The sequence below is a fragment of the Trichomycterus rosablanca genome, chromosome 2, assembly GCF_030014385.1.
Source record: "Trichomycterus rosablanca isolate fTriRos1 chromosome 2, fTriRos1.hap1, whole genome shotgun sequence".
NCBI lineage: Eukaryota > Metazoa > Chordata > Actinopteri > Siluriformes > Trichomycteridae > Trichomycterus > Trichomycterus rosablanca.
Window position 1 is genome coordinate 40,974,106 of NC_085989.1, and position 17,060 is coordinate 40,991,165.

General features: G+C 40.9%; 1 protein-coding gene across 1 annotated transcript in view; it reads right to left on the reverse strand.

Moving 5' to 3' along the window:
* kcnt2b (potassium sodium-activated channel subfamily T member 2b) overlaps positions 1-17,060 on the reverse strand; it is a 172,865-nt gene that overhangs the window by 82,007 nt on the left and 73,798 nt on the right. The window contains 4 exon segments of the mRNA XM_062990849.1: positions 2,678-2,761; positions 6,018-6,092; positions 13,833-13,892; positions 16,013-16,061. Coding sequence (XP_062846919.1) covers positions 2,678-2,761; positions 6,018-6,092; positions 13,833-13,892; positions 16,013-16,061 — 268 coding nt within the window.

Below are 17,060 nucleotides of genomic sequence, written 5' to 3' on the forward strand. Positions count from 1 at the left end.
CAGAGAGAGAGAGAGAGAAGGCAATAGAAATAGACAAAAAAACAATATATACATACAGTATATTAATACTTGTATTAGAGAAATTCCCTAAATTATGAAAAGGAATACCTTTGTTTCCAGTTTTATTTGTATTACTTGGTTATTCATTTTTACACAAAACACTAATTTGACCTTATTACAATCTTCTTCTTCCTCTGCCTTTGTCCCGTTCGGTTGTGGGGTCGGCGAATCATGATCCGCATTGATTTGGCACAATTTTTACGCTGGATGCCCTTCCTGACACAACCGGGCTTGGGACCGGCACTACAATGCACTGGTTTGTGCATCTCGTGGCTAGGTGCCTATAGGACAACTCAGTGTTTCCAATTAGCCTGGTGGCATGTTTTTGGACTGTGGAAGGAAACCGGAGCACCCGGAGGAAACCCACGTGGACACAGGGAGAACATGCAAACTCTACACAGAAAGGACCCGGACCGCCCCACCTGGGGATCGAACCCAGGACCTTCTTGCTGTGAGGTGACAGTGCTACCCACTAAGCCACCGTGCCACCCTAATTTTACCTTATTACAATACAAACACTTCAGTGGGGTGTGCTCTTAAAGGAAAATATTTGTAATCCTTAGTATATACACAGGTTGGGCAAAATAACATGACAGGACATGAAAACCCCTTCAACAGCAACAAAAAACAGGTAACTACTGTAGAAAGGTGCATTTCCTAAAGAAAATCCAACTGTGATTGCAGCTCAGCAGTGGTAGAGTATTTGGGGGTTAAATACTTTTGGTCAGATTTGTAATATTGTGTGTTTACGTATCTATTCAGTGGGGATGTGAATATTTTTGTTCAGATAGGTGACTGAGTGTGTATATGTGTTATAAAAATGTTATACTATATAACATATACTATATAACATAATAACATGTTATACTATATAACATAATGTTATATTAGGAAGGTGGTCAAAATGTTATGCCTGATCGGTATCAGGCATAACATTTTGACCACCTTCCTAATATTGTGTTGGTCCCCCTTTTGCTGCCAAAACAGCCCTGACCCGTTGAGGCATGGACTCCACTAGACCACTGAAGGTGTGCTGTGGTATCTGGCACCAAGATGTTAGCAGCAGATCCTTTAACTCCTGTAAGTTGTGAGGTGTGTCCAGCACATCCCACAGATGCTCGATTAGATTGAGATCTGGGTAATTTGGAGACCAAGTCAACACCTCAAACTCTGTGCTCCTCAAACCATTCCTGAACCATTTTTGCTTTGTGACAGGGAGCATTATGCTGCTGAAAGAGGCCACAGTAATTAGGGAATACCATTTCCATGAAAGGGTGTACATGGTCTGCAACTATGCTTAGGTAGGTGGTACGTGTCAAAGTAACATCCACATGGAGGGCAGGACCCAAGATTTCCCAGCAGAACATTGCCCAAAGCATCACACTGCCTCTGCCAGCTTGCCTTTTTCCCATAGTGCATCCTGGTGCCATGTGTTCCCCAGGTAAGTGACGCATACGCACCCAGTCATCCACGTGATGTAAAAGAAAATGAGGTTCATCAGACCAGACCACCTTCTTCCATTGCTCCGTGGTCCAGTTCTGATGCTCACTGTTGGCACTTTCAGCGGTGGACAGGGGTCAGCATGGGCATCCTGACTGGTCTGCGGCTATGCAGCCCCATATGCAACAAACTGTGATGCACTGTGTATTCTGACACCTTTCTATCAGAACCAGCATTAACAACTTCAGCAATTTGAGCTACAGTAGCTCGTCTGTTGGATCGGACCACAGGGCCAGCCTTCGCTCCCCACATGCATCAATGAGCCTTGGCCGCCCATGACCTTGTCGCCGGTTTACAACTGTTCCTTCCTTGGACCACTTTTGATAGATACTGACCACTGCAGAACGGGAACACCCCACAAGAGCTGCAGTTTTGGAGATGCTCTGACCCAGTCGTCTAGCTATCACAATTTGGTCAAACTCGCTCAATTCTTTACACTTGCACATTTTTCCTGCTTCTAACATCAACTTTGAGGATAAAATGTTCACTTGCTGCCTAATATATCCCACCCACTAACAGGCGCCATGATGATGAGATAATCAGTGTTATTCACTTCACCTGTCAGTGGTCATAATGTTATGTCTAGTTGGTGTATATATAGTATATAGTTAATGGTCAAATCCATGTTATTGCTTTTATGGATTTTGTTAGCTGCAGCTACTGTATAGCTACACTCCAATTTGTGACGCAACAGAAGGGATTGGGTCTGTATCGCATCACAGTGGGAGGCAATATTTTAGCTGTCACCACCCCCGAATGCACCCTGAAACTGCTTCAGGAACCTGAACACAACTCCCTCCTCCACACAAACTACTGGCATGCATTTTACAAATCTGAAGAAGGAGTAAAGACTAATAAACATGCAGACAGGATACATGCTATAAATGATTGACACTTTTTTTTTTTTTTTAAACCACTAAAACCTGCAGCTACTGTATGATAAAAGCACCAGAGAGCTGCAGTTCCTTGCTAACATTCCTAATTGTAATTAGTCTGGTGCTGTTCAGTCTGTACCCCAATTTTACCAATCACAGTCTGTACTCAGAAAATTCCTGAAATTAGAGAAAGAACCGGTAGAGGAGGTGAGATAGATAATTAGGTAATTCGTTTTTCTTACAATCATGTTTTCCAGTGCATGTTTGGCCAGCCAGCAGTTCAGAAAGACGGGGATGAACAGGTTTCTCAGGGAGGGTAAAATGACCTAATGAGAAGAACAGCAGGGTCTTAGATAAATCATTTTAAATCTACTTTGTGTACTTTATAAACTTCACATAAACTGTGTGGCCAAAAGTATGTAGACACTTTTTATAATGTGACATTCCACAAAGTTGAATCAGTTCATCTGGACACAAGTTTGTTGTAGAGATACGTTTTGTCACTCAATCCGAATGACTTCTTCAGACTGAAGAAGTCATTCGGATTGAGTGACGAAACGTATCTCTACAACAAACTTGTGTCCAGATGAACTGATTCAACTTTGTGGATTTGTGTACCTGGATTATTGAGCATGCATCAACATAATGTGACATTGTTTTAGTTTTATAATACATACTGTATATGCTCCAACTTTGTGGCAACAGTCCAGGTAAAATCCTTTCCTGTTTCAGCATGACTGTGCCCCTATTCAAAGTGAGGTTCATTATATACATTATATTGCCAAAAGTATTCACTCGTCTGCCTTCACACGCATATGAACTTAAGTGACATCCCATTCTAAATCCATAGGGTTTAATATGATGTCGGTCCACCCTTCGCAGCTATAACAGCTTCAACTCTTCTGGGGAGGCTTTCCACAAGGTTTAGGAGTGTGTTAATGGGAATTTTTGACCATTCATCCAGAAGCGCATTTGTGAGGTCAGACACTGATGTTGGACCTGGCCTGGCTCGCAATTCATCCCAAAAGTGTTCTATCGGGTTGAGGTCAGAACTCTGTGCAGGCCAGTCAAGTTCTTCCACACCAAACTTGCTCATCCATGTATTTATGGACCTTGCTTTGTGCACTGGGGTGCAGTCATGTTGGAACAGGAAGGGGCCATCCCCAAACTGTTCCCACAAAGTTGGGAGCATGAAATTGTCCAAAATCTCTTGGCATGCTGAAGCATTAAGAGTTCCTTTCACTGGAACTATAACCCCCCCCCTCCAAACTTTGCACTCGGCACAATGCAGTCAGACAAGTACCGTTCTCCTGGCAACCGCCAAACCCAGACTCTTCCATCGGACTGCCAGACGGAGAAGCATGATTTGTCACACTAGAGAACACGTCTCCACTGCTCTAGAGTCCAGTGGCGGCATGCTTTACACCACTGCATCCGACGCTTTGCATTGCGCTTGATGATGTAAGACTTGGATGCAGCTGCTCGGCCATGGAAACCCATTCCATGAAGTTCTCTACACACTGTTCTTGAGCTAATCTGAAGGCCACATGAAGTTTGGAGGTCTGTAGCGATTGACTCTGAAAGACTCTCAGAAAGTTGGCAACCTCTGCGCACTAGGTGCCTCAGCATCCGCTGACCCTGCTCTGTCATTTTACATGGCCTACCACTTTTACATGGCCTACCACTTTTGAGTTGCTGTTGTTCCCAAAAGCAGTACGTGAGAGTGGTTAGTATGTCCAAATACGTAGCATACATTAAACAGTACGCGAAAAGTACCCTGATGACCTACTGCCTGGGCAGCCATTTTTGAGTATGCAAACGATGCACACTTACGGTTTGATAATCTATCCCATAATTCAACTGGAGCTGCAAAGGCGTTCATAGCAAAGAATAAAGATGGTGGAAAGCATAGTAAGACAAACATTAATAATGTTATGATTAAGTACAACCCTGAATAACATTATGAGTAGCTTTGTGGAGAACGACAGAATTCATTTTGTCTGATTTTAAAGTTGTTATAACTGTAGCGATGTGACATCATGCATCACGTGACGTTGGTAAGATGGCAGACGTAGTACACCTGCGGTTGCATGCATACTGCACACTTGCGTACTGAAAGAGCATACTGCTTTACTGGCCAAGCAGTGCATACTGCCTCGAATGTAGTATGTACTGTTTAAATATGCGATTTCAGACGCAGCCATGGATTGATATATTTGGTCAGGAGGAACTACAGTAGTCTGCACAGAGCCCTGACCTCAACCGTATTAAACACCTTTGGGATTAATTGGAATTTTAATTACAAATCAGGCCTAATCCAACATCACTGATTGACCTTTATTTGTCTTTTTTTAGACTCCACAGAAAACACTTTAAAAGTATATTGAAATCCTTCCCGGGAGAGTGGAGGCTGTTATAGCTGCAAGAAAGTGAACATAGTTTTAGAGTGAAATCGCTTTAGAGTGTCCACATACTTTCGGCCATATAGTGTATACAAACTACTACCATGGTAATCAGAACCATAGTCACCTACTGTTATACATACAGGTAGTGGACAAAACAATGGAAACACCACATGATATACAAGCCGTACCTTGAAGTGAATAAATCACAATTACAAACACCCAATGTACAGATCGGTGCAGTTTTATTAGGTGATTTAATTAATAATTACATTAATTATTTAACTTTAATTAATAATCAAAGTAGGTGGCACAGTGGCTCGGTGGGTAGCACTGTTGCCTCACAGCAAGAAGGTCCTGGGTTCGATCCCCAGGCGGGGCAGTCCGGGTCCTTTCTGTGCAGAGTTTGCATGTTCTCCCCGTGTCTGCGTGGGTTTCCTCCGGGAGCTCCGGTTTTCTCCCACAGTCCTAAAACATGCAGTCAAGTTAATTGGAGACACTGAAGGTGTCCTAAAGGTGAATGGGTGTGTGTATGTGTGTGTGTGTCTGCCCTGCAATGGACTGGCGCCCCCGTCCAGGGTGTCACTGTGTGCCTTGCGCCAATTGGATAAGAAGTTAAGACAGTGAGTGAGTGAGTGAGTAATAATCAAACATCATTTGTTTCCAAAATCAGACCCCAGTTTAAGGTTTAGATTGATACCACATTTGGGATGTAAACAAAAAAGCAGGTTCATTATAGTCGTGTGATTATTAATTAACTCCTTCATTCATTGTCTGTTTTAACACTGCTTTATCCTGGTCGGGGTCACAGTGGGTGCAGAAACACCCTGGACAGGTTGCCAGTCCATCACAGGGCAAACAAACACACAAACACACACACTTACAGCTAGGGGCATTTAACCTGAATGTATGTCTTTGGACTGTGGAAGGAAACCGGAGCACCTGATGGAAACCCACAAAGACACTGGAAGAACATGCAAACTCCACACAGACAGGACCCAGATTGCTCCACCTGGGAGCTCTTGCTGTAAGGCAACAGCACTACCCACCATGCAGCCCCTTATGTGATTATGCACCCAGCGTTTAGATATAGCTGATCCGCTTTAGACTGTTACATATGAAGTGACAGTGTGTGACAGCGTGGGCTGAAGAGATTGTGCTGGTTGTAGAAGAAACTCACAGTGATGACAAACGGGACGGCACTGATCATCTCCAGGATAAATGGAACACGCAACACTTGCTCCCACACGTTGCCCTGGAAACACACAAATAAATGTGGGGTCAATAAATGTGTTCGTGCATTTATGTGTGTGTGTGGGGGGGGGGGGGGGGGGATGGGCGATGTATGGGAACACTTGTCCCAGTAGAAAAGGGTAAGGGGTTACAGTAAGTAGTAGGGTACAAACTAATGTCAACTACTTAAATATTTTACCTTACACATACCACAGTGTCTTGGAAAATTATTTACTGACCCACTTGGTTTTGTTTCATTACACTCTGGAATTAATTAAAACCTTTTAATTAATGAAAATGAATTATCATTAAATTAAAATGGATTTGGATTTTATGTAATATTCATTACAAAATAGTAAAATAGTTAATAAATAGTTAGTAAAAAATAATAGGTAAAGTGAAATGGAAAAAAAAAACGAGTCCCTTCACTTTCAGTTACTCTTACTCAAGCCTCAGGGCACAAATTCACCTACTGGTGATGTTTAATAAACAGAACTTGACTAGAAAACAGACTAGCCAATTCACTAGGTCAATTGAAAAAATTATTCAATGCAAAACATGCCAAACTCCATACAGACAGTATGGACAGTATCCAGAGGCAAGGATTGACTCAAGGATCCTTGCGCCACCCATACTACCACCTGCTATCACTCTACTTACATGAGTACCCTTATGAAATTGGCATAAAGGAGCTAAACCCATTAATATGCTGTCATGGATGTGCAGGAATGTGCAGCGTTGTTTACACCAACATAATTCCCAGGTAGGAGTCATCAAAAAGAAACAAATCAAAACCACATCATTAAAGACTGAAGTATGTAAAATGGCATCAAGATAAGCCAGATGCATTTTGGATATGTGTGTGTATATACAGTGCCATCAGAAAGTATTCACACCCCTTCACTTTATATATATATTAGGGCTGTCAAACGATTAAAATTTTTAATCGCGATTAATCTCAGAATTTCATATAGTTAATCGCGATTAATCGCATTAAATAAAATCTGTGTAAATGTTATAGAAAACAAGGTTTTTTAAGTGAAATGTGAAAAGTGGACGTTTCTACACGAAGTGAGTGTGTTTTGACCCTTTTGGGGCTTCCATAGTTCATGGACTAGCGTGCTTGACTCCGGTATTCAGTGCCGTAACAGATTAAGTTAATAAAGTGTTTTGCTCCCGACAACTTGTGAATATACCGTGTATTTATTTCTTTATTATGCAAGTGCATCCCTACGACGCTCAGTTATATTATTTTAACAAACCGCAAATGAACAACGGTGGCAAGTCCGACATTACAACGTTGGTTCTACCAGTCAAGTCTCAACATGAACTAGAATCTGCGTTAACGGCACTATTTTTTAAAATCGCGTTAAATTGAGATTGCGTTAATGCGTTATTATCGCGTTAACTTCGACAGCCCTAATATATATATATAATATACAGGTCCTTCTCAAAAAATTAGCATATTGTGATAAAGTTCATTATTTTCCATAATGTAATGATAAAAATTAAACTTTCATATATTTTAGATTCATTGCACACCAACTGAAATATTTCAGGTCTTTTATTGTTTTAATACTGATGATTTTGGCATACAGCTCATGAAAACCCAAAATTCCTATCTCAAAAAATTAGCATATTTCATCCGACCAATAAAAGAAAAGTGTTTTTAATACAAAAAAAGTCAACCTTCAAATCATTATGTTCAGTTATGCACTCAATACTTGGTCGGGAATCCTTTTGCAGAAATGACTGCTTCAATGCGGCGTGGCATGGAGGCAATCAGCCTGTGGCACTGCTGAGGTGTTATGGAGGCCCAGGATGCTTCGATAGCGGCCTTAAGCTCATCCAGAGTGTTGGGTCTTGTGTCTCTCAACTTTCTCTTCACAATATCCCACAGATTCTCTATGGGGTTCAGGTCAGGAGAGTTGGCAGGCCAATTGAGCACAGTAATACCATGGTCAGTAAACCATTCACCAGTGGTTTTGGCACTGTGAGCAGGTGCCAGGTCGTGCTGAAAAATGAAATCTTCATCTCCATAAAGCTTTTCAGCAGATGGAAGCATGAAGTGCTCCAAAATCTCCTGATAGCTAACTGCATTGACCCTGCCCTTGATAAAACACAGTGGACCAACACCAGCAGCTGACATGGCACCCCAGACCATCACTGACTGTGGGTACTTGACACTGGACTTCAGGCATTTTGGCATTTCCTTCTCCCCAGTCTTCCTCCAGACTCTGGCACCTTGATTTCCGAATGACATGCAAAATTTGCTTTCATCCGAAAACAGTACTTTGGACCACTGAGCAACAGTCCAGTGCTGCTTCTCTGTAGCCCAGGTCAGGCGCTTCTGCCGCTGTTTCTGGTTCAAAAGTGGCTTGACCTGGGGAATGCGGCACCTGTAGCCCATTTCCTGCACACGCCTGTGCACGGTGGCTCTGGATGTTTCTACTCCAGACTCAGTCCACTGCTTCCGCAGGTCCCCCAAGGTCTGGAATCGGCCCTTCTCCACAATCTTCCTCAGGGTCCGGTCACCTCTTCTCGTTGTGCAGCGTTTTCTGCCACACTTTTTCCTTCCCACAGACTTCCCACTGAGGTGCCTTGATACAGCACTCTGGGAACAGCCTATTCGTTCAGAAATTTCTTTCTGTGTCTTACCCTCTTGCTTGAGGGTGTCAATGATGGCCTTCTGGACAGCAGTCAGGTCGGCAGTCTTACCCATGATTGCAGTTTTGAGTAATGAACCAGGCTGGGAGTTTTTAAAAGCCTCAGGAATCTTTTGCAGGTGTTTAGAGTTAATTCGTTGATTCAGATGATTAGGTTAATAGCTCGTTTAGAGAACCTTTTCATGATATGCTAATTTTTTGAGATAGGAATTTTGGGTTTTCATGAGCTGTATGCCAAAATCATCAGTATTAAAACAATAAAAGACCTGAAATATTTCAGTTGGTGTGCAATGAATCTAAAATATATGAAAGTTTGATTTTTATCATTACATTATGGAAAATAATGAACTTTATCACAATATGCTAATTTTTTTAGAAGGACCTGTATATATATACATATATATAACATAATATATATATATATATATTGTAGGCTATAGGTAGTATGAAATATATTATGACAACACAAGCTGTTTCCCATAAGCCAAAAGCATATTGATTTTCCTGTCGCATCACGTGTGATTCTTTTTGATTGTTCTCAGTTAAATACAATGCAACCCCTCTATAGAGGCCCGCTACAATACACCACACAGACAAAAAACCCTGGTAGGGAAAACCAAATTCTGAAGCTGTGTCAGCAATGCTAGCTGTTGCGTTCATTTGCCATTATCATTTGGCGGTAAATCATATTAGCCAACTATTGCTGAGATCCAGGTTTGGAATCCTCAGCTGTGCTATCAGCCGCTCAGGCTCCCTCTAGTAAAGATAAAGAAAGCCTTCTTTCCAGCACATCTTATAAAACATCATTGCTTGACTTTGGCACCTTTTTATGGGCACAAATTTGCATATACACACTATAAATTTTGTGGAAAGCCATTCCAGTGGAATCTAGGCTGTTGGGGGAGGGCAACTGTAACAAAACATTTTTGGTCATATAGTGTAGGCCTATATTAATCAGGAAATCTATTTAGAATTAACAATACTGTGATGTAATAGATTTAGGTCTTGGCATTGAACCCACTGCAGTACCACTCTGGTGGTGGTCCCTGGATTTATCCGGTTAAAGAAGGTGTATATGTATGCGAGGCAGCCTGGCATTACTGGTGACCCTCACATAGTCACAGTAGAGCTGGTCATTACAGCAGAAATCAATGCAGCTTGAGGGTAGAGAGAGAAAAAAGACGGATGGGTTGAATCTGTAGCCACTTCAAAGAAGGACCAAAAATCAAAGGGATAGCACTGCTGTCAGGTTCTGAAGAGGAAAGACATGCCAGCTGATCATGACTCCATCCCCGCCTGACCTAATCATTCAACACAAGAGCTCTTAGAAAACAATGAACTGATTGGTACAGCTGGCTCTTTCTCAGTTCTTTCTCTTTGCTGTCTCTTTGATGGTGGATGCCATTTTCAAGAACATTTTTATGCACTTCATTTTCACGAAATCTGCTGTGAAAATGTATGTAGCTACGCATATTTATGCTGGGATGAACAACAGTACATATGATAAATATGTACTATTAATTTAATATACAAATACAACCCCAAATCAGAAAAAGTTGGGACAGAATGTAAAATGCAAATATTAAAAACACAGAGTTTCTTACATTTACTTTGATTTCCTTAAATGACCTTTGCCAAGGGCACTGACACAGCCCCATACCATGACAGACCCTGGCTTTTGGACTTGTTGTTGATAACACTCTGAAAGGTTCTTTTCGTCTTTGGAGCACACAGCGTCCATTTTTTCCAAAAAAGACCTGGAATGCTGATTCATCTGACCACAATACACATTTCCACTGTGTGATGGTCCATCCTAGATGCCTCTGAGTCCAGAGAAGTTGACGCCACTTCTGGACATAGTTAACATAAGGCTTCTTTTTTGCACAGTAAAGTTTTAAGTGGTATTTGTGCATGTAACTCTGTATTGTAGTGCTTGACAAATGTTTGCCAAAGTAATCCCTCACCCATGTGGTGATATCAGCTATTGTTGAGTGGCGATTCTTGATGCAGTGTCGTCTAAGGGATGGAAGATCACAGGCGTTCAGCTTAAGCTTGCGCCCTTGGCCTTTACGAACTAAAATTCCTCCCGATATCTTGAATCGTTTAATGATATTATGCACAGCAGAGGGAGAAATATGCAAATCCCTTACCATCTTTCTTTGAGGTGCATTGTTTTTAAGCATTTCAATCATTTTCTCATGCATTTGTTGACAAACTGGAGATCCTCTGATCATCTTTGCTCATCACAGACTCAGCCCTGGATGCTGCTTTTGTACCAAACCATGATTACAATCACCTGTTGACATCACCTGTTTGAAATCACATCCTTATTTAGTTTTTTCCCCTCATTACTAGCCCTAAATTGCCCCCGTCCCAACTTTTTTCGCAATGTGTTGAAGGCCTGAAATGCAGGAATGAAGGTATATTAATAAATGAAATGAAGTTGAGCAGACAAAACATGAAATATCTTGGGTTCAAACTGTCTGCAATCAAATAAAAGTAAATGTAAGGAACACTGTATTTTTATTTTATTGGCATTTTTCACACTGTCCCAACTTTTTCTGATTTGGGGTTGTACATACGCCAATGCAGTTGATTCACAATCTGCAAGTAAAACGTTCATGGAACCACAAATCATCCCCAGATAAGTGCGCCACACAAAATTTTACAATGTGCTGTCAGAGTAATGGCAAGGAATTAAAAAGAAGCCAGCAGTGTCTCAAAAAGAGTTGCAGAATATTAAGTACACCACATAAAAGATCTCCTGAAATAAAGTGTGTAGTAAAACTGCTTGTATTTAAAATCAAAAGCACAAAATACAAAAACAACAAAATAAAAAATCTGGCAGGAAAAGAAGATACCAAATTGAAAACAATTCCAGAACACGATTAATGACCCACTTTGTTTAGTTTGAAAGGACAAAATCAGACTAACCTGTGATTATTTAGAAATCATAGTCATCTGTCCCCACCTTGTCAGTTCTCACATGACTTTAATTAGCCAATGAATGGTGGCTTTGAGACTTAAAAAGATCAGTTTTATGTCTTGGTCCTTGTTCACAATGGCAAAGGCAAGAGAGCTGTCTGAGCAAACCAGAAATCCTATTATTTCAAGCAGTCCAAAAGGTACCAGACTATCCTTAAAGACCTGGGCATCCAGGCTTCAAAAGGTTGAAATGTTATTAAGAATTGTGCTACTCATGTAACAGTAAAGAACCTTCCAGGACGTGGTGGAAGAAGGAACAATGATGAGAGGGCCCTACAACAGGTAATTCATTTACATTTTCGGCATTTAGCACACGCCTTTATCCAAAGCGACTTACAGTACAGTTGCAGAATACAATCTGAGCAATTGAGGGTTAAGGGCCTTGCTCAAGGGCCCAACAGCAGCAACCTGGCAGTGGTGGGACTTAAACCAGCGACCTTTTGATTACTAGTCCAGTACCCTAACCACTAGGCTACGGCTTGCCATTAAAAATGTGACATGAAAATCATGTACAATATCCAAGAAACTTTAGGCTGAGCAGGAAACATCTGAAGTGATTCAACTTGTACCATACACCAAACATTGAGCAACACAGGGAATTATGGGCCAAAGAGGACCCCATTGCTTAAAAACAGGCACAAAAAGACAAAACTTGCAAAGACAAACCACAATCCTTCTGGACAAATGTTCTATGGATAGATTAAACCAAACTAGAACTTTGGCAATGCAAAAACAAGGAGGTCACAAAAGAATCCTAATAAACATATAACCTGCAGGGCTCATTTGCCTCAGTTAAAGCCAATTGTAACTAAATGGGCTAGGACGTGACAAGAGGGGGCAGAGATGTCATAACAAAAGTTTACTAATAACAAAAGACACGACAAGGTTACACAAGACCGGTTTAAACAAGACAAGTCACAAACACACAACCTACGCTACATGCTAAGCTAACAATGCTAAAGCTAATCTAAACACACATTAACTTGACCCTAAATCCTAGGATGATTAGGCATAACATTATGACCACCTTCCTAATATCGTGTCGGTCTCTTTTGCTGCCAAAACAGCCCAGACCCGTCGAGGCATGGAGTCTGAAACCTTTCTATCAGAACTAGCATTAACCAAGCAATTTGAGGTACACTAGTTTGTCTGTTGGATCGGACCACACGAGCCAGCCTTCGCTCCCTACGTGCATTAATGAGCCTTGGCCGCCCATGACCCTGTTGCCAGTTTACCACTGTTCCTTCCTTGGACCACTTTTGATAGATACTGACCACTGCAGACCGAGAACACCCCACAAGAGCTGCAGTTTTGGAGATGCTCTGACCCAGTCGTCCAGCCATCACAATTTGGACCTTGTCAAACTCGCTCAGATCCTTACGCTTGTTCATTTTTCCTGCTTCTAACATCAAGTTTGAGGATAAAATGTTCACTTGCTGCCTAATATATCCCACCCACTAACAGGTGCCGTGATGAAGAGATAATCAGTGTTATTCACTTCACCTGTCAGTGGTCATAATGTTATGCCTAGTCGGTGTACAACCAGACTAAACTACACTAGACCCTAAGCTAAGAGGCTAACATAAAACATTAACAAGACTAAAGCTTGACAAGACTTTTAACCATGAGCATGAGCCAACGAACAAGAACAAACAGAGCAAGGTCGAAATCCAACCAAAATAGTCTGGAGGACCCACAGCTGCCCTCTTAAATCAGCAGGGGAAAAATCAAAAAAGGGGCACTGGCTCAAGACTGAGAGTGCTCCCAGAGAGAGGGGCGTGGCACCTACACACTGAACTGACACCAATGTACACGATTCCACGATAAAAAAGACAGTATCAATTAAATGAAGCTGGCCAAACAAAACATGAAATATCTTGGGTTCATACAAACACTGCAAAAACATTAAGTTATTTATTTGCATTTTTCATACTACCCAACTTTTTCTGATTTAGTGTTGTACTGTACATTAATGGATCAGATTGGAAATATCTTAAAAAGCATCTCTAAGCATCTCTAATAAAGAATTATTATTATTATTTTACCATAAAGCTAGAGAGTATGCAATACTGTAGAAAGCAAGGACAGGGTGTTGTAGTATCTCGTCTTACCTTGTAACTCAGATAGACAAGCAACATTGTTTCTAAAAAGCTTATGAAGGCCACAAGCACCTGGTGACAGAGAGAGAGAGAGAGAGAGAGAATAAAGAAGAGAGAGAGAGAATCATGAGGAAGCTAACAGACCAAGAGAAGGAAAAACAGTGGGTGGTTATTATAATGCTTACTGTTAACGAGATGTCTGGGCCAAGTAAATTAATGCCAAACAGCAAGAGGACAAAACAACAAGTGTGTGTGTGTCTGTCTTCTTGCTTGTCTGTCTGTCTGCTTGTCTGCAGTCTGTCTGTATTGATGTGCTTGTCTCTCTGTATCTATGTGTCTGTGAGTTTGTCTATGTCTGTTTGTGGAAATATGTGGGTCTTTAGCTGTGTTGGTTTCTGTATGTGTGTGGGTGTGTTCACATTTACACACACACACACACACACACACACACACACACACACACACACACACACACACACACACACACTTACACTTAGGACAATTTATAGCTCAAATTAGCCTGATTGCTTGTATTTGGACCTGGGAGGAAACCAAAGCATCTGGATGAAACCCACTAATATAAACATAGTAAACGATTTAATTCATAAAATCTTCTAATCCCTCACTTTAACTTTCTTTTTGCTGGTTTCTGTGGTTATACATTAACAGCCTACGTTTTTAATGTTAGGACTGCTTTTAATTTCCACACACTGTAGCCTAGAGATAATAATCTCATTTGCAATGATCATTAATAATTTCTTTGCACATTAACATTAGCTTAATACATACGGATTTCTTCTACTTAAATTCTTATTCTTTAAATATTTTATTCCTCCCAGGCTTTGTGCTTTCCAAACTTAATTCATTTCCTCTCATTTCTGGGAGCAGTGTACTAGCAAAATTTACAAACAGGTCTTGCATAAGCTTTGCTCAAAGCGACTGAATGAAGAAGATACACTGATCAGGCATAACCTTATGATAGCCTTCCTAATATTGTGTTGGTCCCCCTTTTGCTGCCAAAACAGCCCTGACCCGTCGAGCCATGGACTCCACTAGACCCCTGAAGGTGTGCTGTGGTATCTGGCACCACGATGTTAACAGCAGATCCTTTAACTCCTGTAAGTTGTGAGGTGGGGCCTCCATGGATCGGACTTGTTTGTCCAGCACATCCCAGAGATGCTCGATTGGATTGATATCTGGGGAATTTGGAGGCCAAGTCAACACCTCAAACTCATTGTTGTGCTCCTCAAATGACTCAATGAACCATTTTTGCTCACCGGTTTACCACTGTTCCTTCCTTGGAACACTTTTGATAGATACTGACCACAAGAGCTGCAGTTTTGGAGATGCTCTGACCCAGTCTTCTAGCCATCACAATTTGGTCCTTGTCAAAATCGCTCAAATCCTTACACTTGCCCATTTTTCCTGCTTCTAACACATCAACTTTGAGGATAAAATGTTCACTTGCTGCCTAATATATCCCACCTACTAACAGGTGCTGTGATAAAGAGATAATCAGTGTTATTCACTTCACCGGTGTACACAAAAATACTTGACTTTTACTTTAATACATTACTACGTTTAACTTGGGTGTTTAATTACTATGTTAAAATTGTCATAAAATGATGCAGTTCACATGTTGTTGTAAATATTTGCTTAAATTTGCCTGGGACGTTTCTTATTTCAGTAAATAAGTGTAACAAGCTCTTCTGTCACCTGTTTGATTGTCATTTCTTTCTTATTTTTTGAAAACTTGGTTGTCACAGGCACTCTGAGCAGTCTGCCATACTGTGAAAACCAGTTTTCATTCCTGCTTTATCCCTTTTCTATCCACTTTCTTGATTGTGGGCTGCATGTATTTTCTCACTCTAATTTATTACTTTGTTTCTTTTATTTTGGCCTTTGCTTTTATTTTAAAGTTACCCTTTTGTAAATTTTTAGCCACAGTATTACTCTACACTAGTTAAGAATTTTTCAAACCAGGTTTATTTGAAATCCTTGCATGTGTGGGACTACACATGGTGTTCAGTGTGTGTGTTTTTGTGCACACGTCGATTCTATGTTGTAAATGCTGTAATGTGTGTGTGTGTGTGTGTGTGTGTGTGTGTGTGTGTGTGTTTGTTTCTGTGTCTGTGTGTCTCAATCTGCTTTATGTGTATGCGCTGTGTGAGGTAAAGGCTAACTCATCTGACCTGGAGTGCCCACAGTGGCAGAGGTCTGTTCACCCAAATAATGAGGGACCTGGTGGAAGAAACAGATTGAGGCAAAGAGTGAAAAGAAAGATTAGAAATTAGAAATGCTCAGATAAAAAAATAATTGAACTTTAATAAACACTTAATAAACTCACAATAAAAATAAACATTAAGCCAGTGACACCCCAAATTGCCACCTCCAAGTTCTGAACTTTGTAGCATGGTACAGTCATATTTTAAGTTACAGAGTTAAAGATTTTGGCCATTGCCAACATGTTATTACATGTTATATAATGCTGTATAGTCTTTAATAATCAAATGTTAGCAGCTTTGTAGTTTCTTTTGGTCCATTATTCCTTAAAAATCTTCATAATTACAAGGTTATCAAGGTTTGCATCCTTTATAGTATTTTCTCCCATTTTCTTTCCAATTTAGTGTAGTCAATTTGTCTTCCGCTGCTAGGGGATACCTGACTGCAGCTGAGGTGGGTATATTGCTGCTCATGCCTCCTCCAACCCGCGCACAGCCCTGAGAACCCTTTTTCATCCATGCATTCTGCACAGGCACCACTCTATCTGCTAATCAGGGTCCTTACACAGCGTTTGGAAACCCCTCGTACATAGTCCGGTCCTCCCTCCCTAGCAGAAATGTGTCTACTGCAGACACTGCCAATTATGCTCGCTAGATGGCGCCCAGCCAACCGGTGTCAAACCGAGGAGTTCATAATTTTGGCGCTGGTGTGCCACCTGGGCGCCTTGATTAATTACACTCTATTACATTTTCAATACATTAATCGACTCATGTTTCCTTTTATAACATCTACTGCTTAGTAATGTTTGCAGATATCAGGGTGCTATCACTGGGGTAAACGTGTGCCAACTGTTGCAAATTCTTATTCTTTGCTTATAGGAGCAGAATCTTTAATATATATATTAAAGATGATTAAATGTAAATTAATAAATAATATGCAATTCTGTACATTCAATATATCCATTCAAATACACAACACAGTGAAGTTTGCAAAACTTAATGGGTCTGAATACCTTCT